At 50.0% G+C, this 22,354-nt stretch overlaps 1 protein-coding gene and 1 non-coding gene across 2 annotated transcripts in view; one reads left to right on the top strand and one right to left on the bottom strand.

The window, feature by feature from the left end:
- Positions 1–8,371, top strand: part of itgb5 (integrin, beta 5) — a 41,493-nt gene extending 33,122 nt beyond the window's left edge. Inside the window, exons 14-16 of the mRNA XM_088314837.1 lie at positions 3,112–3,231; positions 4,214–4,380; positions 6,471–8,371. Of these exons, the coding sequence (XP_088170963.1) occupies positions 3,112–3,231; positions 4,214–4,380; positions 6,471–6,560 (377 nt within the window). The 3' untranslated portion in view covers positions 6,561–8,371. The remainder of the gene's footprint in view (positions 1–3,111; positions 3,232–4,213; positions 4,381–6,470) is intronic.
- Positions 8,372–9,827: 1,456 nt separating this feature from the next.
- Positions 9,828–9,909, bottom strand: trnas-gcu (transfer RNA serine (anticodon GCU)). Its single transcript has one exon. It is a non-coding gene; the product is annotated as a tRNA-Ser (tRNA).
- Between the last annotated feature and the right edge of the window lie 12,445 nt (positions 9,910–22,354).

The following is a 22,354-nucleotide window of genomic DNA, read 5'->3' as shown; positions in this document are numbered from 1 at the left end:
GCGGGCGGACTGGAGCTTATCCCTGCCATCTTCGGGCAGTACGACTGGTTGCCAGCCAATCGCTGGAAAATTTACTCAAATTTACATTTTAGCCCAAAGAATAAACAAGTAAATAAATAAATGGCCCACTCAATGTGGGATGCGGGGCTGTTGGAATCGAACTTTTTTCATTATCATTGGTTTTTATTTTGTTTTGACTTCTGTTTTATTTTTTTAGAGCAAGTTTGTTAGTTGTCATTAATTTTTCATTTATTTTCAAAATAGTTTTAGTTTTGAGTAATATGTAATATTACTGTTGTGTGTTAAATTAAACAACAATTCTCAAACTATACTTCTCTAGCTATGGATCTACAATTATACTGAAATAAACACATTTAAAATCAGAATCAGAAATCCTTTTATTGTCATTGTACTCAAGTGTGCAACGAGATTAGAGAGCTCCCCTCTCCAGTGCAATCCAACAATAATTCAGTTAAATATATTAATGAGATAAATAAGAGAATAGTTAGTGCGATGGAAAATAATACTGAATAGGATACAGTAATACCCCGGTTATCGCGGTTAATGGGGACCGAGACCACCCGCGAAAACTGAAAATCCGCGAAGTAGCGGCGCACCTTCAAAAATGCTTGAAAAAAAAATAATTATATATATATATATATATATATATATATATATATATATATATATATATATATATATATATATATATATATATATACGGGTAGAGAGAGAATGAAATTTATGTTATAACAAAAAAAAAATTATTATTAAAACTTATTATTTTTTTATTCCCCAGCCATTATTTTTGTATTTATTCAATTACTTCTTTTTGTATTTATTTAATTACTTTGACTTTTACCTGCTGGTAAGCCGTCCGGTGTGCCCTGTGAAATGAAAGGTGGCATTCTTCATTTATTTATTTATTCATTCATAACTGACAGCTTTGCGCTGCGCTCATGCCCGGGCGGAAGAGGTGCTCCTCTCCGGCTTAATTGTCACGCACGCCGGACCTGCTCCCCCGAAGCGTGTCTCCGTTCGGTTGAACTCGGTTTCATTTCGCCCCGCCCGTGCCCGGGGAAGGTGCTCCTATTCGGCTTAACTGTGACACACGCCGGCCGGCCTCCTCCGGAGCTCTCGTACGGTCCGAACCGCGCGAAACGTCGCCCCGGATCGTGCCCAGGGGAGCGTGCTCTTCTTCGTCCACTCTCCTCTTCGCCCACGCTCTTCTTCGGCGCACGCCGGCCGTCTAACCGCTCCAGCGCCCCCTCGTGCCGCTCGGAGAAACTACAATGCCCCCGAATATTTTTTAGACCCGCGAAGCACTGAACCCGCGAAAGGTGAACCGCGAAGTAGCGGGGTATTACTGTATTCAAATTTCCCCATTGTGGGACTAATAAAGGACATCTTTATCTTTATCTTTATATAAAAACACATCACGTCGCTGTTCTGCAAGGTAAGGGTGGTCGTGTGTGTGTGAGTTTAGAATGGAGATGGCTCTTGGAAAGAAACTGTTTCTCAGTCTATTGGTCCTTGATTTGATGCACCTGTAGCGCCTGCCAGAGTGCATCAGGTTGAACAGGTGTGAGTTTGGGTGGGTATTGTCTTTGACGATATTGAGAGCCCTGCTGAGGCACCGGGCGGTGTAGATGTCCGACAGTGAGGGGAGAGGGCAGCCAATAATCCTTTGCGCTGTTTTGACCGTCCTCTGGAGCCTCACTCCTTTCCGCCTCAGTGCAGCCGCTGTACCAGGTGGATACACAGTATGTCAGCAGGCTCTCGATGGACGAGTGGTAGAAGGCCAGCAGCAGCTTCCTGTCCAGGTTGAATTTCCTGAGGACTCTCAGGAAGTGCAGACGCTGGTGGACCTTCTTTACCACTGCTGTGGTGTTGTGTGTCCAAGTAAGGTCATCGGAGTACTCCCAGGAACTTGAACGTGTGGACCCTCTCCACACACACGCCTTCGATGCAGAGGGGGGGGCGGCACCGTCTTGTTCCTCCTGAAGTCGATGACGATCTCCTTTGTTTTTGCAATGTTGAGTTGCAGTCTGTTGTCCTCGCACCAAGCCGTCAGTCTCTGGACCTCCTCTCTGTCGTCACCTTCCGAGATCAGGCCGACCACTGTCGTATCGTCAGCAAACTTGACGATGGTGTTGTTACCGTGGGCCGGGCTGCAGTCGTAGGTGTAGAGGGCGTATAGGAGAAGGCTCAGCACGCATCCTTGAGGGGAACCGGTGCTCAGCGTACGGGTGGAGGACGTGTAGGGGCCGAGCAACTCAGTCTGGGGTCTGTTGGTCAGAAAGTCCTTAATCCAGATGCGTGTGAGGGCAGGGAGGCCGAGAATGTCCAGTTTGGCGACGAGGATGTCCAGGATGATTGTGTTGAATGCCGAGCTGTAGTCCACAAAGAGCATCCTTGCATAGCTCTGCTGTTGTTCCAGGTGGCCCAGCACAACATGCAGAGCAGTGTCGATGGCGTCCTCAACGGATCTGTTAGCCCGGTATGCAAACTGGTAGGGGTCCAGAGTGGGAGGAAGGCAGTCCCTGATGTGCTGGAGAACCAGCCTCTCGAAGCACTTCATGATGACTGGCGTGAAAGCAACAGGACGGTAGTCATTCAGGAGGACTGCGGGTGACTTTTTGGGGACAGGAATAATGGTGGAAGTTTTCAAGCAGGAGGGGATGACAGCTTGAGCCAGGGAGCGGTTGAAGACCCTGCAGAAAACATGTGACAGTTGGTGGGCACATGCTCTGAGGACCTTGCCTGGTATTCCGTCGGGTCCAGTAGCTTTCCTGGGGTTAATAGCCAGGAGCGCGCGCCTCACATCGTGTTCCTCTACGGTGAGTGGGCCTACAAGGTTAATTGAAAATCGAAATTGCCCATTGGCTTGAATAAGATAAGAATGTGAGTGTGAATGGCTGTTGGTTAATATGCGCCGCTCGATTGGCTGGTGACCAGTCAAATGGTTTTCTCCCCAAGTCGACTATGATCGTCTCCTTTTCCCCACCTCCCTATTGAGGACAATCTGATCGCTGAATTTTCCATGATCTTGTATTTTATCGACATCTGGTGTTGGTGTACGGAATGTGGTTTGGTGTTTGTTCATTCTAGAAGCAGATGAGCCAGGTGCTGTGCTGTGCCTCTACAAGACAGACAACGACTGCGTGATGAAGTTCACATACTCTGAACACGCCAGTGGACAGTCCGTTCTCACTACCCTGACGGAACCAGGTGAGCATCTGCTTGCTTCTCACTGCACTATTTGGCCGCCACATTCGCGTTATAGAAAGAAATAACTTGACTATACTTGAGTATATTCATTATATAGTACCTGCTGTGTTGTTGGACTTAAGCAATGTACAACTTAAAATTTCACATGTCCAACAAATTGTGAGAGGTCGACCGGAAACGGCAAACATGGTGCACGTTGGCCTTTTTTTTTTTTTGCAAAAAGTCTACGTATGAACAACTATGAATACCTGATTCAGAATCAGCACAAAAAAAATCTAGAAAAGTTTATTTGCATCTCTGAAAAAAAACATTTTCAAAATTAGTTGACCAGTGTGGATAACACTTGTTTTGCGAAAATATGGTTTGTCGTGTTCTTGTTTTACTTTGTAAAACGATGATCAACATTTTTGCCTATTTTCTGACAGACCAAACCAGTGACTGACTCATCATTAATTTTTGCTTGTGCAATTCCTGCACTTTGAAATAGACTCCTGGAACAAAGGATTACAATACAATACAACTTTATATAGCGCATTTCACAACAGCTTTCAATCAGGGATGCAAGTAATTTTTTCTTGACTAATTTTTTGCACTGATTCAGAATCTGCCCTTGCGTTTCCTTTGACATTTTTTCATAATAATACTAATATAATTGGAATATACTACATTAACTGGGGGATTTTTTTAAACATCTATAAATTATAATACATGGTATATCCGTATTGCACAACCTTTTTATTGGTCAAACGTAAAACTAAAAAAATGAAATTAAAAAAATGTGTTATGGTAGATATAAAACCTTCTCAAACTAAAATTTGTTGTTAACCAGTGTTAAAATGATTATTAGGTATAGCCCTATTGTAAATTTTTAACAAACCTGCATCATAAAGAAAATATTTAGTGTATTTAAAACGTCAAAATGATTGCTGACAAGGTGTGGTGTGTTGAAAAGTTTCCTTCTCATGTGTTTTTCCTGTGTCAGAATGCGGTGGGGGTCCGGACGCCCTCATGGTACTGCTGGCTGTGGTGGGCAGCATCCTGCTTGTGGGATTGGTCCTGCTCGGCGTCTGGAAACTCGTCATCACCATCCACGACCGCCGGGAGTTTTCACGCTTCCAGAACGCTCGCTCACGTGCACGATATGAGATGGTAGGCGAGAGCATTTCATCAGGTCTTGAACTATCTGGTTGTGTCTGGTGGGGCTGCCAAGATTTGACTTGCTCACGACAACGTCAATGATCAAAATCATAGACAATTAATTTATAGTCAATGAGTTATTTATTTATATATTCATGTGGTTTTCTCTCCAAACTGCCTCATCTACCGCTGCTCATGCTGGCGTATGCTTGCCTGTGACGCACATTGTGTATACAAAAAGCATTTTGGGCAATGCAGTGTCATGGCTAACCCGCCGTGTTGGCAACAGAGTCCCAAAGTTAGGACGCATTTCACCCAAAACACTGATAAATGATGCTACCCTCACTTTCATGACAGCACTGCAGTGATAAACATCTAATAAGGAAGCACATTGTGGCTGATGCCTGATTTTCCTTTTTGGCAAAGGGACAGTCATGTCTGGAAGCAAGCATACCTGTGTGTGTTTGATATAACCCCTGAACCCCCCGCGAAAAGTAAAAAAACGCAAAGTAGAGTGAGACGCACGGTCATTCAGGCCGAGCTCAGACTCGAGCCGCTTCGCCTCCGCATTGAGAGGAGCCAGAAGAGCTGGCTTGGGCATCTTGTCAGGATGCCACCTGGACGTCTTCCGGGCATGTCCCACTGGGACGAGACCCTGAGGACAACCCAGAACACGCTGGAGAGACTATGTTTCCCAGCTGGCTTGGGAACACTACGGGATCCCCCAGGAGGTGCTGGACGATGTGGCTGGGGAGAGGGAAGTCTGGGCTTCCCTACTTAAACTGATGCCCCCGCGACCCGACCTCAGATAAGCGGAAGAGAATGAATGAATTAAATCTTCTTTTGGTCTCAAACTGAGTTCTGGTACCTACGGCAGCAGTCTTTCTAGATTTTGATAAGTGACCGACAGCTTAAATTTTCCTGCCTTCGGCTTTGCGGCACTCCCATTTAGCTGCGCGAGATGCGTCATGAAACCAAGGCTCAGGTCTTGCTTTTGACTGCATAGTTTTAATGGAGCCACCAAATACAGTATAGCATGACAGGGTGGAACCAAGAGGTGAGATCCTATTTATTCGCATTAATTGCCGACAGATATTTGTTCTTCGTCACCAGGGCTTCTGAGGAGGGTTCCGCCAAGGCAATTTTGCCGTACATATGGCTCATCGCTGGGGTTGCCAACGGCACTCTGCATTTCAACTTGTCAGTGGTGAACAGGGAGCTTAAAACATAAACTAAAATATATTTTCCTTGTCAGAAGAGAAATTCCCTCTTTTTTACCCCAGGAGTGCTCAGGCTTGTTTGACTATCCATTTCATTTTTTTTCCCACAAAACCGAAAGTCAACTAAATCGTGGGATTTACTGGCACTAAACAGTGATGTTAACCACATGGTTAACTTTGATGGCGCCATTAACTAACAACATGAATAACCATAGCCTCACAGTGAGAGACAGCATCGGGCGTGGGTTCGATCCCGGCTCCGGCCATCCTGTGTGGAGTTTGCATGTTCTCCCCGTGCTTGCGTGGGTTTCCTCCGGGTACTCCGGTTTCCTCCCACATTCCAAAAACATGCATGGCAGGCCGATTGAACACTCTAAATTGCCCCTAGGTATGAGTGTGAGCGCGGATGGTTGTTCGTCTCTGTGTGCTCTGCAATTGGCTGGCAACCAGTTCAGGGTGTCCCCCGCCTACTGCCCGAAGATAGCTGGGATAGGCTCCAGCACTCCCCGCGACCCTAGTGAGGAGAAGCGGTACTGAAGATGGATGGATGAATAACCATGTTTTGAATAATGCATTTAAGGGTCTAACGGCGCGTTTAGAATTTTAACGGTGTTAAGGGGTTAACCAGAGGTGAAAATAAGTTTTTTGAAAAACTGGGCGCAGTTTGTATTATTGTCTCTGACTCTGTATTATGTGTGGTTATTTCTGGTTGTCCACCTGTATTTGTCTCATTCTTTTTGGTTGTGTGATTGTGTTTGATTATGTCTGGTTCTTTCAGATGTTGACTGCTCTTACTTGGTCCTTTGTTTGTGGTTGTACCTGATTGCGGCTTTCTGTTGTCTTGTCTAATTCTTTGTGGTTATTTCTGGTTCTATTCCACAGGCATCCAATCCACTCTACAAGCAGCCTGTATCATCCAGTTTTGGCGAGACAGACATGTTCGACAAGCCCTACAATGGAGGGGTCCACTGAGCCCTTGGCATGTGGGGCGGCAGGACCGGTCCAGCAAGAGGGAACCCTTGGTGGGGGCACAGGCCCAAGGCGGACTGATGCCCCCACTCCCCCCTTCCTCAACAAGGCCACAGAAGTGAAAGTAAATGACAAAAACTGCAGCTTGACTTCATTGCATTGAACAGCAAAGCATCAAGATCTGGATGTTCGCAATAAGACATACGGGCTGCACATCACATTTGTATATATTTTTATATTGAACACTAAAAAAAAGTCTTTGACAGGCTTAACTATGCACCCAGCAGCTTTTTCTACACTTCATAAAATGACGTTTTCTTGAGATGAAAGATCACAGAACATCTGGGGGACTGGGACCTCAATGTACTTCTACTAACATTTTACAAAAAAAAATCTAAGTTATGCATTCACGTTGCATGGCTGCTACTGATGAACAAAATGTAAACATCCATTTTGTTCACTGAAGATTGAGGCTTTTCCTTGATTTGCCTATGTCTTTTCGACAGAGATGACTTTCTTCTGGTTTCTGATTGGCTAAAACAACCTGTTTTGGTGTTATAGTGCCACCCGGTGCTTCGGCATGTACACGACAGCCTGGTAATGCTTTATTTTGTGTTTTCTGACACAAAAGTAGTGTAAAAATGTGTTACCTGAGTACGCGCAGAGAGATGTAGGTGACATTTTTGTGAGGGTTTGAGTGTATGAGTGTAATTGGAAGTCAGGGTAGTAATGGTGTTCTATTTTTCAAAAAAAAAAACAGCCAAGAGTTCCTCCTTTCATTAACATGTTATTACACTCCCACAATTGCCCTTAAAGTTCAATTGGTGAGTCAAATTCAAGCTGATTTATTGCACATATAATTACATAGCCATCTACAATGATGCAAAGTTTTTGAACAGATGTGGGCTTCAAACTAGTTCTGGTAGATGTTGGACAATGTTGTTTAAAACTGATTCAGATCAATATTAGAACTGAAAGATCGAGACCACGTCACAATATTGTGCCATGGATAACGCATGGATTAGGTTATTCATATTTTATGCGGCAAAACTCGTGAAATCAGGCGATATTTATGTCAAGCCAAACCGTAACTACAGTACAAACTCAATTTTCCAACTTATCAAGGGAATTTTTAAGTTATTAGATCGCGCATCAGTAAAGTGAATCTTTTTTTTTTTTTTTTAATAATAACAATTATAGTGTTGATATATTGGTGCTGTACCGTGAGCAATGACCTGGCATCCTGCCTTAAGATAATTTAGATTCATACTTGAGATTTATAGGTAATACTTACTATTTTGCAACTCTAGTGCTACCTCCGGAGGTGGTTAATTACCATCTTTTATAGACGGTCCGAGGAGGGTACTTTGTCCCACTATTCTGCTCTCACAAGCCGACCAGCAGGCATTTTTAATGTGGAAAAAAAAAGTCTAATTCACCAGCATTGAAATGATAATTTTATCTCCACTCTGGAATTATTGCCAATAACTTTGAATAAGTGAGTGACACAGACAACTGTCTTAACTTTTTATACCATCAATCATATTTGTTACTATTGCCTTTAAATAACTTCATAACACAACTTTCACCTTTAATACTAAAGTGACTCATTAATTTCAGAAGTGTCAGGGACTTTAGTGTTTGTGTGTGTCCATGTGTGTGTGTATATTAACATCAAATGTAAATATAGAGTGGGTAAGGTTTTCACTGCACAGTTGGGACTGCAACTGACAACAGTCGCAAAATCGGGACTCACGCTTGTTGGTGTGACTCTGCACAACTACAACACAATAAACAAGCTTGTTTCAGAGGAACCTGAGTGTGTTGATCGTATTTTTGCGTGTGCTTATGCCCGAGGACGCTTTCATTTTCACTGCACCGTAACCACAGAATGACCTGTGATGCTGTTTTGAAAACAAGTGTATCACTCTGTGAACTCAGCACATTAGCGTGTTCCTTTTGGAATGTTTGTTTTAGTTTTACACCCATGTACAAGGGACTTGTGGTACCACTTATTAAGACATGCACCCCTTCCACACTCTAACAAACTTGCTATCCCAAGCAAGTCTTGTTGCCTTTTTTTATTTTATTTTTTTTGCATCTTTTGAGTCATGTCTTCCCTGAGCAATTTGTGTTGATTCACAGTAAAAAAATCTGAACTTCAGTGCTAACTTCGGAGACCACTGTATTTACAGAAACAGTCACCTTCACTCAAAATGCGAATGTCTCGAATAAGAGTATTTTGTTGACAGCTCCAGCTTTGCACAGGAGTTTATAGTCCCTTCAGATCACACACTTGACGGCTGTGTGAGAGAATCGTCTCCAGTTGGATAAGTGTAAGTCGTTTCCTTATTTAAACTTTCGCTTCCTGCATGTGACTTCATTAGCTTCTCTTTATCTGCTGAACACACGCAGTCGTTAAGCCTTAAACATCTTTTTAGAGGATGCGAAAGCCAGAGTTGGGTGAATGAACTCCTTTCGAGTAGTTGGTAACTTAATTTCAGGTTTTTTAGAATTTCTTTTTTGTTAAATTTTGAGCTTTAGTATATCTTAAGGGCCACAACATTAGTTACACTTACACATTCAAATGTCACCCAATCACTATGGGCCATGCATTTGGTAACTTGGCCTTAAGTTAGGGTTTACCCAATTTATCCAATATCAAGACTTTCACGTTGTAGTTACAGAAACCAATGTTTGACAAAAACGCTTCAACATTGCTGACAAGAGTTGTCACACCCTGATTGCCTGCCTCACAAAGAAAGTCTAGAACAAACAATTCACAAAGAAAGTCTAGAACAAACAACACTGTGTGTAAATCAGCATGTTTTTGAGGTTTGACCTCTCAATACTCAGATTGTCATTTGTTATAAGAGTTTCCTGATAATCACATGCTCTGTTAGGATGGACTCAAATGCTTATGTGTAACATATCACCTCCAAACAAGTTCAATCATGCTGTTGTGGCTTAGTTTCGGATAGTCTCATCAGGGGTCGCCACAGTGCGTCAAATCACACCTATATCAAGTTACTGCAATGAAGACTTTTTAATAGGTTTCCTCTTGTTGTCCTCTGCTGCCATCCTGTGGACAGTCTTCTTCTTTACAAATTAGTGTGTGAACTTTTCAAACGACATCCAAATATAATTAAAAATAAGCAAAACATGTCTTTCTTAAATACGCTATTGTCTTACACAAAAAATTGAGAGGCTGGGATTCGAACAAACGCGTGTTTTTTTTCAAGGAGCTATCGCGCAAAGAAAAAAAGGATCCGACGAGGATGGGATTCGAACCCACGCGTGCAGAGCACAATGGATTAGCAGTCCATCGCCTTAACCACTCGGCCACCTCGTCTGACAGACTGCACTGACATGATGGACTTCCTTATACTTCAAGTCACGTGACGTCTGCCCAAAAACGTTCAAAAGCGGTTATCAGACGCTACGGACTCTTTCCTGCAATTCTAACTCTAAAATGCGAACTCTGCCTTTAGGTCAGAATTCGGTCTGTGACAAAGGGAATCGGGACCTAAGTCTCAAGAGTTCTAGTGCGAGTTCTCATACTAGAATGAAACTTTATACTTTAATCTCAGTTTGATTTTACTCAATATTTGCCTTTTAAATCAGAATTGAGAATAAATTCAGAATTGATTATCTTTTAGTAGGAATTCCCGTAAAGTTGAGATTTGAAAATTTTTTTTTTTTTTTTTTTTTTTTTTTTTTAAGTATCGCTGTGACATACATGTCACGTTGGATTTGGGCTTACAGTATGGGCAGGTATTTGTAATGAAAAGCTTGACGTGACATATTTGTCACGATAACAAAAATTGTAATAATACACCCAATTTATTTAGCGATATATTTTATATTCAGTTGAAGTACGTTCTGCTTGTCAATTAAAAGTGTACTGAACAAATAGAAACAAAATAATGTGAAAGTAAAACACTTTTTGGAACTTTAACGTAATGCTAAAACAAAACCAACGTATCAAACCGGATAGCAGAAGATAAGTGTTGAAAGATCCGGCCATGGTTGGATATGTTTTGCAAACAATGTCTGGATATCACCAAGGAAGAGCACAACTCTATTGGTGAGCGAATGGTGTCCTTCAGGGAGACCCCCAGTCCAATAAGACAGTATGTGAAGGGCAAGCTTCACCCTTGGAGACTGAAAATCTGGAGTCGCAGGTTCTTGCCTCGGCGGTGGACGACGACCCGCCGTCGCCTCTCGCCTCTGCCTCAGAGGCGTCCCACGAAGCACCGTCACTCCCGGTTCCTGCACCCGCGGTGGACGACGTTCCGCCGCCGCCCCCCGTTCCTGCACCGGTGGTGGACGACGACACACCGCCGCCTCTTGCCTCTGTCCCGGCGGTGCCAGATGAACCACCGCCACTTCTCGCCTCTGTCTCGGCTCCAAGTTCGGCTCCAAGTTCCTGTCTCGGCGGGGCTTGACGACCAGCCGCCGCTCCCAGTTCCTGTCTCGGCGGGGCTCGACGACCAGCCGCCGCTCCAAGCTCCTGTCTTGGCGGGGCTCGACGATCCGTCGCCGCTCCAAGTTCCTGCCTCGACGGCGGTCGACGACGGTCGACGACCCACCGCCGCGTCTCGTCCCTGTTCCGACGGCGTCCGACGACTCGCCGCTGCTCCAAGTTCCTGCATCGGGGGGGGGGGGGGGGGGGGGGGTACTGTCATGATCCGCGTCGGGCATGACAGGGTTTTTGTTACTAGTTTTACGTTCCATGCTTTTGTGTTATTGTTTTGCTTGTTTTCGGTCAGCTGAGTGGGGGCGTTTCCCCTCAGCACTCGTCCTAGCCAGCCACACACCTGCTCCCCGTTAACCATCACACACCTGATCCCCATCTGCTCCCCTGATTACTGGACTATTTGAGCTTCCCAGACCTTCAACCCAGTGTCGGGTCATTGTCCCGTGTTGCTCCTTGTTGCTCCTTACGGACTTCCACGACCATCGCTTCGATCTCATTCATGTGCTTATTCTTGCTTTCGCCCTCGTTCACGTCCCTCTGTATTTTGTCTCAGTTTTTGTTCTCGTCCTCGATCCAGTTTAGTGGCGTTTAGTTTGTCTTTAATTTTTGCGCCCTGCCACGTTTGTCTGTCCACATACCTTTGTTTGCCCTCGTTGGATTGAGTTAATAAATTCCCGTTAAGTTACCCTTATCCCTGCCCCGTTCCGGCTCCCCGCCAGCTGCTGAGCCCCGTTCTGGCGCCTTGCCAGCGCCCCAAGTCCACGTCCCAGCGGAGCACGTCCTGCGTCCGTCCCAAGTCCTCGTTTCAGCGGAGCACATCCTGCGTCCGTCCCAAGTCCTTGTTTCAGCGGAGCACATCCTGCGTCCGTCCCAAGTCCACGTTCAGGCGGAGCACGTCCTGCGTCCGTCCCAAGTCCATGTTCAGGCGGAGCACATCCTGCGTCTGTCTCAAGTCCTCGTTTCAGCGGAGCACATCGTGCGTCCGTCTCAAGTTCACGTTCAGGCGGAGCACATCCTGGGTCCGTCCCAAGTTCACGTTCAGGCGGAGCACGTCCTGCGTCCGTCCCAAGTTCACGTTCAGGCGGAGCACGTCCTGCGTCCGTCCCAAGTTCTCGTTCAGGCGGAGCACGTCCTGCGTCCGTCCCAAGTTCTCGTTCAGGCGGAGCACGTATTGCGTCCACCCCAAGTCCTTGTTCCGGCGGAGCACGTCTTGCGTCCGCCCCAAGTTCCCGTTCCAGCGGAGTACGTCTTGCGTCCGCTCCAAGTTTCCGTTCCAGCGGAGCACGTCGTGCGTCCGTCCCATGTTCACGCTCCAGCGGAGCGCGTCCTGCGTCCGTCCCATGTTCACGCTCCAGCGGAGCGTGTCCTGCGTCCGTCCCATGTTCACGTACCTGCGGAGCCTGTACGGCGTCCGTCCCAAGCCCTTGTTCCGGCGGAGCACGTCCTGCGTCCGTCCCAAGTCCCCGTTCAAGCGGAGCACGCCTTGCTTCCGCCCCAAGCTCACGTTCCGGCAGAGCACGTTCCGCAGCCGCCTCAGGCCCTTGATCCGACAGCGCTCGTCCTGCACCCGTCGCAAGTTCCTGCCTCGACGGCGGTTGACGATTCCCCGCCGTCCCAAGTCACGTTCGCGACGGCGTCCGATGAACCGCCGCCGGTTCCCGCCTCTGTCTCGGCGGTATTTGACAATGCGCCGTCGCCTTTCGTCTCTGCCGCGGCGGCGTCTGATGAACCGTCGCCGCTTCTCGTCTCTCCCTTTGCGGCGCCCGACGACCAGCTGCCGCTCCAGGTTCTTGCCTCGGCGGTGGACGACGACCCGCCGTCGCCTCTCACCTCTGCCTCAGAGGCGTCCCACGAAACGCCATCACTCCCGGTTCCTGCACCCGCGGTGGACGACGTTACCCCGCCGCCCCCCGTTCCTGCACCGGTGGTGGACGACGACACGCCGCCACTTCTCGCCTCTGTCTCGGCGGCGCTCGACGATCAACCGCCGCTCCAAGTTCCTGTCTCGGCGGGGCTCGGCGACCAGCCGCCGCTCCCAGTTCCTGTCTCGGCGGGGCTCGACGACCAGCCGCCGCTCCAAGTTCCTGTCTCGGCGGGGCTCGACGACCAGCCGTGGCGCCCAGTTCCTGTCTCGGCGGGGCTCGACGACCAGCCGCCGCTCCAAGTTCCGGTCTCGGCGGCGCGCGATGACCAGCCGCCGCTCCCAGTTCCTGTCTCGGCGACACTCGACGACCCGCAGCCGCTCCACGTTCCGGTCTCGGCTGCGTCTGGTTCGTCGCCGCTCCAAGTTCCTGCCTCGACGGCGGTCGACGACCCACCGCCGCGTCTCGTCCCTGTTCCGACGGCGTCCGACGACTCGCCGCTGCTCCAAGTTCCTGCATCGGCGGCGCCCGCCTCGCCGCTGTTCCAAGTTCCTGCCTCGGCGGCGCCTGCTTTGCCGCGGCTTCAAGTTACGGTCTCGGCGGCGCCCGGCCCGCCGCCGCTCCAAGCTCTTGCCTCTGCTGCACCCGGCGCCCCGCCGCCGCTCCTCGTCTCTGCCTCGTCAGCGAACTCCATGTGGCGTTCGGGGTCCCCCGGACGTCCGCCTGAAGGGCCACTGTTGGACTTACTGGTCTGGCCACCTGAACGTCCGCCTGAATGGCCACGGCGGCACTTGCAGGGCTGGCCACCCGGACGGCCGCCCGAAGGACCACGAAAAGACTCGCTGGTCTGGCCTCCCGGACATCCGCCAGACCGGTCTCGTATACGGGTGGTGGTCCCACCTCCCGACCCCTTCCGCCCACCCTCGTTTTTTGGACATGGGGTTCTTTTGGTTCATTTGTTTTGGGACGTCTGGAATCCGTCCCTTGAGGGGGGGGTACTGTCATGATCCGCGTCGGGCATGACAGGGTTTTTGTTATTAGTTTTACGTTCCATGCTTTTGTGTTATTGTTTTGCTTGTTTTCGGTCAGCTGAGTGGGGGCGTTTCCCCTCAGCACTCGTCCTCGCCAGCCACACACCTGCTCCCCGTTAACCATCACACACCTGATCCCCATCTGCTCCCCTGATTACTGGACTATTTGAGCTTCCCAGACCTTCAACCCAGTGTCGGGTCATTGTCCCGTGTTGCTCCATGTTGCTCCTTACGGACTTCCACGACCATCGCTTCGATCTCGTTCATGTGCTTATTCTTGCTTTCGCCCTCGTTCACGTCCCTCTGTATTTTGTCTGTTTTTGTTCTCGTCCTCGATCCAGTTTAGTGGCGTTTAGTTTGTCTTTATTTTTGCGCCCTGCCACGTTTGTCTGTCCACATACCTTTGTTTGCCCTCGTTGGATTGAGTTAATAAATTCCCGTTCAGTTACCCTTATCCCTGCCTCCTCGCATTTTGGGTCCACCTCCTCCTCGCCGTACGGCGATCCTGACACAGGTTAGGACGTCGTTGTTGGTGATGCATGCTTTATGCTTCATGCTTTAATTCCCAGGATTGCCTGCAGCTTTTGCTGACGAAATCTCTCCAAGGTCCTGATGTTTTTCCGATAGAGAGTCCAGCTCTCCGACCCGTAGGTAAGGGTTGGAATCACAATAGCTCTGGAAACATCTTGGTTTGTGCTTGTCATGACCCGTGTCGGTCATGTCAGGGGTTTTGTTGTCATTTTCACATCCCATGCCTTGTCTTTGTTTTTGTTTACCTTTGTCAGCTGAGTGGGGGCGCTTCCTTCTGCGCTCGTTCCCCACCAGCCACACACCGGTTCTCCGTTAGCTTCATACACCTGACTCCCATCTGCTCCTCTAATCAAGGGACTATTTAAGCACCCCTTGCCGACGGTTCGGCGTCGGTGCATTGCCCCATTTGGCGGACTTCACTGTGCCCTTGCGTTGCTTTGTCCTCATGTCATTGTTTGCTCGTTACCCCCGTTCATGCTCATAGTTCATAGTATTCATCACTGTCCCCGTTTCTTAGTCAAGTTTAGTCTTCCCCAGCCGTGTTTCGTTCGTCTTCCTTGGTTTGCACTTGGTCACGTTTATTTATTCCGAGTCCCTTGTTTGTCTTTCGGTTTTGGTTTTGTTAATTAAATTCCCTTTACGTTACCCTTACCTTGTCTTCCCGGGGTTTCTTCGGTCCTCCTCCACCTCGCCTACCAGCGAGCCTAACAGAATGCACCGACCAAAGAAGGACCCGTCGAGAAACTCACGGCGGCGTCATGGACGCCACCGCTCGGACTACCACCCGCATCAGCCTGCCGACCAGCCCCGTACCCTTCCCGTAAGTTCAGCCTTCCGTACCTCGTCTGTCTCTTCTCCTCTTGGTAATGTTAACGACTACCCCCCTGTCATCCCTCAACATCTTATTATAGACTCCGATTACGAAGACGATTTTGAGCACCATGCCCTGGCACCCCCTCACTTTTTGATTGTGTCCGATGTAGCCGATGATTTTGAGCACCATGCCCCTCACGTTCTGGTCAACTCGGATCACGAGGACGACTTCGAGTACATCTACAATCTTTTAGACGCCCAGCGCAACCCGGATTCATTCAGGACCAATCACCTTCCTCCCCCCGAACCATTCCTGACACCTTCTTCGTTTGAGTGGTCTGACACCACCTCCCACTCTGCCACGCGCGCTTCACGCCCCAAGTCACGGCAGTCACGGCCACCTCGTTCACCTCGTCCACCGTCGGTTTCTGCACCTGGTCACGTTCACCCGGCGTTCCATAGTCCACGCTCACCGGCACCCGTAGTCTCGGTTCCTCGTGTCTCTCGTTCCCCGGAATCCCTATGGCGGCAGGCTGATAGGGATCAGGCCCCCCCCGCTCGGCTGCGCCCGGGCCGCCTGCTGCGCCCGGCCTGCCTCCGGCCTGCCTCCGGCCTGCCTCCGGCTCCTCATCAGCTGCTGAGACCCGATCCGGCTCCCCGCCAGCTGCTGAGTTCCGTTCCGGCTCCTCGCCAGCTGCTGAGCCCCGTTCCGGCTCCCCGCCAACTGCTGAGCCCCGTTCCGGCTCCTTGCCAGCTGCTGAGCCCCGTTCCGGCTCCTCGCCAGCTGCTGAGCCCCGTTCCGGCTCCCCGCCAGCTGCTGAGCCCCGTTCCGGCTCCTCGCCAGCTGCCGAGCCCCGTCCCGGCTCCCCGCCAGCTGCCGAGCCCCGTCCCGGCTCCCCGCCAGCTGCCGATCCCCGTTCCGGCTCCTCGCCAGCTGCTAAGCCCCGTTCCGGCGCCTCGCCAGCGCTTCAAGTCCCTGTTCCGGCGGAGCACGCCCTGCGTCCGCCTCAAGCCCATGTCCCAGCGGAGCACGTCCTGCGTCCGCCTCAAGCTCATGTTCCAGCGGAGCACGTCCTGCGTCCGCCTCAAGTCCATGTCCCAGCGGAGCACGTCCTCCGGCCGCCTCAAGCTCATGTCCCGGTGGAGCACGTCCTGCGTCCGCCTCAAGTCCATGTCCCAGCGGAGCACGTCCTGCGTCCGCCTCAAGTCCATGTCCCGGCGGAGCACGTCCTGCGTCCGCCTCAAGCTCATGTCCCGGCGGAGCACGTCCTGCGTTCGCTTCAAGCTCATGTCCCAGCGGAGCACGTCTTGCGTCCGCCTCAAGTCCACGTTCCGGCGGAGCACGTCCTGCGTCCGTCCCACAGTCCACGTTCCGGCGGAGCACGCCCTGCGTCCGCCCCAAGTCCATGTTCCGACGAAGCACGTCCCGCGTCCGTCCCAAGTTCACGTTCCAGCGTAGCACGTCTTGCGTCCGCCCCAAGTTCACGTTCCGGCCGAGCACGTCCTGCGTCCGTCCCAAGTCCACGTTCCAGCGGCGCACGCCCTGCGTCCGCCCCAAACCCATGTTCCGGCGGAGCACGTCCCGCGTCCGCCCCAAGTCCATGTTCCGGCGGAGCACGCCCCGCGTCCGCCCCAAGTCCACGTTCCAGGGGCGCACGCCCTGCGTCCACCCCAAACCCATGTTCCGGCGGAGCACGTCCCGCGTCCGCCCCAAGTCCGCGTTCCGGCGGAGCACGCCCTGCCTCCGCCCCAAACCCATGTTCCGGCGAAGCACGTCCCGCGTCCGCCCCAAGTCCATGTTCCGGCGGAGCACGTTCCGCGTCCGCCCCAGGTCCATGTTCCGGCGGAGCACGTTCCGCGTCCGCCCCCCGGGTCTATGTTCCGACGGCGGACGTCCTGCGTCCGCCCCGGGTCCATGTTCCGACGGCGCACGTTCTGCATCCGTTCCAAGTTCTTGCCTCGGCGGTGGCCGACGACCCTCCGCCGCTTCTCGCCTCTGCCTCGGCGGCGTTCGACGACCCGCCGTCGCTCCCGGTTCCTGCCTCGGCGGTGGACGACGACATGCCGCCGCTTCTCGTTCCTGCCTCGGCGGCGCCCGACGACCCGCCGCCGCGTCTCGTCTCGGCCTCTGCGGCATTCGACGACCCGCCGTCACTCCCGGTTCCTGCCTCGGCCGTGGACGACGACCCGCCGCCGCTCCAGGTTCCTGCCTCGGCGATGGACGACGATCCGCCGTCGCGTCTCGCCTCTGCCTCGGCGGCGCTCAATGACCCGCCCCCGCTCCCAGTTCCTGCATTAACGGCGGTCGACGTTTCGTTCGTCTTCCTTGGTTTGCACTTGGTCACGTTTATTTATTCCGAGTCCCTTGTTTGTCTTTTGGTTTTGGTTTTGTTAATTAAATTCCCTTTACGTTAGCCTTACCTTGTCTTCCCTGCGTTTCTTCGGTCCTCCCACCACCTCGCCTACCAGCGAGCCTAACAGTGCTGACAAACCATGTTGTGAGAACACACGGTGATAGAGCTTACCAAAGGCTTGATGGGCAGAGCGAATCCTGTTGTTTATATCTTCGCTTGGCTCATTGGGGTTATTGATCATAGACCCGAGACAGCAAAATCTGGGGACCTGTTCGACTGTATCGCCGTGGATGGATATGTCAAAAGGATGGAGAGGGTGGGCAGGATGGGATTGTGCCAGGACTTTTGTTTTTCCAAAATTGACTTCCAGGCCTGCACTCTCATATGCTTCCACAAAGGCATCAGTAGACTCCTGTAGGTCAGTGGGAGAGGAGGCTGGGACTCAGCAGTCGTCAACGTACTGGAGTTCTGAGACACTCAGTTCCGATGTTTCAGACGACACAGGTTGAAAAGACCCCCATCCATCTGGTATCTAATACGCACTCGAAGGTGAGGGTTAGACGTATTGACACATAGCAGAACAGCTGCCAGGTAGAGTGAGAAGAGTGTCGGCGCGAGAACACATCCCTGCTTGACCCCGGTGGCAATGGGGAATGATGGTGAAAGAGAAGCACCATGTATGGCAGAGCCCATCATTCCATCGTGTAGGCCCCGCACTAGTTGGACAAAGTTATGGCGGCAGCCAAACTTCTCAAGCAGTCTCCAAAGGGTAGTACGAGGGATGGAGTCAAAGGTCTTATACAGGTCAAAGAAAATCATTGACATGGGTTGCTGTTGTTCCCTGGCTTTTTCGAGCAGCTGGCGAGCGCAGAATGTCATCTCAGTAGTTCCAGGGCCTGGGCAAAAACCATACTGGGACTCTGGGAGAACAGACTCACTGAGGTCAAGGAGGCGTTTGTGGAGGAGCCTGGCGAAAATCTTCTCAGTGGTGGAGAGCAGGGAGATGCCACGGTAATTTTCACAGGTAGAGCGGTCGCCTTTCTTGAAGATGGTCACTATGGTTGCATCCCGTAGGTCTTGGGGGATATACCCAGATTCCCACATCGACAGGAACAGGAGATGGATTTGTCTCAGAAGACACCCCCCACCATGCTGTATGCTGGGATGCTATCAGGACCAGAAGCTTTATTGGGCTTCATCTGTTTGATCGCTTCCCGTGTCTCCTCAAGAGTGGGTGCATGACTCATGCATGATTTGATTGGATACTGAGGAATATCGCGGAGGAAGTCTTCGGAAGCTTGGGCAGGCCGGTTCAGTAGATCTTCAAAGTGCTCTTTCCACCGCGCAAGAATAGCATCTTCCTCCTTTAGGAGTACCCCATCAGCAGACCTTAGAGGATGAGAGGCGGTGTGTACTGGTCCGTAGATGGTACAGACAGCTTGGAAAAAATTCCTTATATCGCGGCTGTCGGCATACCCTTGGATCTCTTTGGCTTTCTCGGTCCACAATTTATTCTGCAGCTTCCTGATGGACTGTTGGGCTACAGCCTTCATTTTATGAAAAGCCGTTTCCTTCCTTTTGGATGTTGGTTGGCTTTCCCATGCTAGCCGAGCTCTCCGTTTCTGGTCAATGAGGTCACAAATTTCAGCGTTGTTTTCATCGAACCAGTCCTGATGACGTCGTTTCACAAAGCTTATGGTTTCATGAGCAGTTGGAAATATGGCATTCTTGATGGCACACCAGGATGCTTCCGGATCTGAGGGATTATGGTTGGTGACCAGGAGACGTTGAGACAGGGAAGAGGAGAATTGAGCCGAGGTGTCCGGATCTTTGAGTACAGAGACATGAAACTTCTTTCGGGAAGGATTTGCATGCAGACTGGGTTTTGGCTTCAGGCGGATACGCAGAGAGGAGAAGATGGGACGATGGTCAGTCCAACAATCGTCAGCCCCTCGTAGGGCCTTAGTGATCAGGACCAAGCCTAGATCTTTCTTTTGGGTAATGACATAGTTCCGCATAGTTCCCTATACATATATATATATATACAGTAATACCCCGCTACTTCGCGGTTCACCTTTCGCGGGTTCAGTGCTTCGCGGGTCTAAAAAATATTCGGGGGCATTGTAGTTTCGCCGAGCGGCACGAGGGGGCACTGGAGCGGTTAGACGGCCGGCATGCGCCGTAGAGGAGAGTGGACGAAGAAGAGAGTGGACGAAGAAGAGCACTTTCCCCCGGGCACGATTTGGGGCAACGTTTCGCGCGGTTCGGACCGTACCAGAGCTCCGGCCGGCGTGCGTGGCAGTTAAGCCGAAGAGGAGCACCTTCCCCGGGCACGGGCGTTGTCAAGCGGCCCCTAAATTTAACCGAATGGAAGCTCCGGAGGAGGAGGGCATGCTCGCGTCACAGTTAAGCCGAAGGGGACCTTCCCCGAGCACGGGCGGTGTCAAGCGGCCCCTAAGTTTAACCGAATGGAAGCTCCGGAGGAGGAGGGCATGCTCGCGTCACAGTTAAGCCGAAGGGGAGCACCTTCCCCGAGCATGGGCAGTGTCAAGCGGCCCCTAAGTTTAACCGAATGGAAGCTCCGGAGGAGGAGGGCATGCTCGCGTCACAGTTAAGCCGAAGGGGAGCACCTTCCCCGAGCACGGGCGGTCTCAAGCGGCCCCTAAGTTTAACCGAATGGAAGCTCCGAAGGAGGAGGGCATGCTCGCGTCACAGTCAAGCCGAAGGGGAGCACCTTCCCCGAGCACGGGCGGTGCCAAGCGGCCCCTAAGTTTAACCGAATGGAAGCTCCGGGGGAGGAGGGCGGGCGTGTGTCACAGTTAAGCCGAATAGGAGCACCTTCCGCCCGGGGCATGGGCGGGGCGAAATGAAACCGAGTTCAACCGAACGGAGACACGCTTCGGGGGAGCAGGTCCGGCGTGCGTGACAATTAAGCCAGAGAGGAGCACCTCTTCCGCCCGGGCACCGGCGGAGCGCGAGGCTGTCAGTTATGAATGAATAAATGAATAAATAAATAAATGAAGAATGCCACCTTTCATTTCACTGTCATGATCTGTGCCTGTCATGCCGCGTGTGTTTTTGTTTTTTGAGCTGTGTGGGCGTTCCTCCAGCGATCGTCTCGCGCCATGCGGTCAGCTGCTGCGAGACGCGCTGATTACACTCACTATATAATCCACCTACACTGACTACCTGGCGTCGGATTGTTATCCTACTTGCTCATGCTCCCGTACTTCGATCGTTATCTTGTTCAAGTGTTTCTTGTTGTCGCATTTTTCTTTCATTTCGTTATCAGCTACAGCTCGGCTCGTTTTCTGTTCTCTTTTTCTGTCGATGATTGGTCTCCTCTTATCCTTCCGTGGTAAGCAATCTTCGTTAGTCATTCCTTGCCTTTTGCAAGCGTTTTTCGTTCTATAGTTATTCCCTTTTCCTGGTGCGAGTGTTCCACCAGCGCTTTACGTTCTTTCCGCCGATAGATTGGTATTATATATATCATAGCCGATAGACCCTCATAGTCCTAGATTGTAAATGGATACTGACTATATTGTGATTATAATAAATATCTTTGTATCACCACCTTTTTTCCCGTGTCTGCGTTTGGAGAGTCCTGCTCAATCCTCCAGCTCTGCTGGAGGATCATAACATTCACAGGGCACACCGGACGGCGTACCAGCAGGTAAAAGTCAAAGTTGTCAGGAGTCGCCTTGCGGCGATGAGGAGGTGGACCCAAGAAGCGAGGAAGCAGGGGTAGGTGAAGCTTTAAGGAGATTTATTGTGGAGCTTGGTGGGGACGAACAACGGGGCGTGGGCAAAGAAACAACACAGGCAACTGAACGAGACTAACTGGACGATGACAAGGACCAAACACGAGACGGGAACGAGCCAGGCGGATAGGGAACGAAGACAAGTGCAACAACGGGAGCGAAGCGCAAGTCGTGAGAGTCCGAGGTGACGTGGCAACAGGAGGCAAACAGGGTAATGACCCGACACTGCGTTGTCGGTCTGGAAGGTTTAAATAGTCCGGGTACTTAGGGGAGCAGATGGGAAGCAGGTGCGTGATGATGACTAGGAACAGGTGCGTGATGATGACTAGGAACAGGTGCGTAGCTGGTGAGAACGAAAACAATAACAAAGGCACATGGCAGGGAGGTGATGAAAACAATAACAAAAGGCACATGGCAGGAAGGAGGGAAGAAAATAACAACAAAAACACTGACGTGGCAGACACGGGTCATGACAAAAGTATTTAAATAAATACAAAAATAAGTAATTGAATAAATACAAAAATAATGGCTGGGGAATAAAAAAAATAAGTTTTAACAATAATTTGGGTTTTTTTGTTATAACATGAATTTCACTCTCTCTCTCTCTACCCATATATATATATATATACCCATATATATATATATATATATACCCATATATATATATATACACCCATATATATATATATATATGGGTATATATATATATATATACCCATATATATATATATATATATATATATATATATATATATATATATATATATATATATATATATATATATATATATATATATATATATATACCCATATATATATATATATATGGGTATATATATATATATATACCCATATATATATATATATATGGGTATATATATATATATATACCCATATATATATATATATATATATATGGGTATATATATATATATATATATATATATGGGTATATATATATATAT

The sequence above is a fragment of the Idiotropiscis lumnitzeri genome, chromosome 14, assembly GCF_059441095.1.
Source record: "Idiotropiscis lumnitzeri isolate Australia: NSW breed Sydney's pygmy pipehorse chromosome 14, RoL_Ilum_1.0, whole genome shotgun sequence".
NCBI classification, from domain to species: domain Eukaryota; kingdom Metazoa; phylum Chordata; class Actinopteri; order Syngnathiformes; family Syngnathidae; genus Idiotropiscis; species Idiotropiscis lumnitzeri.
The sequence above is the reverse complement of the archived record's forward strand: the minus strand, read 5'-3'. Positions and strand labels throughout refer to the sequence as shown.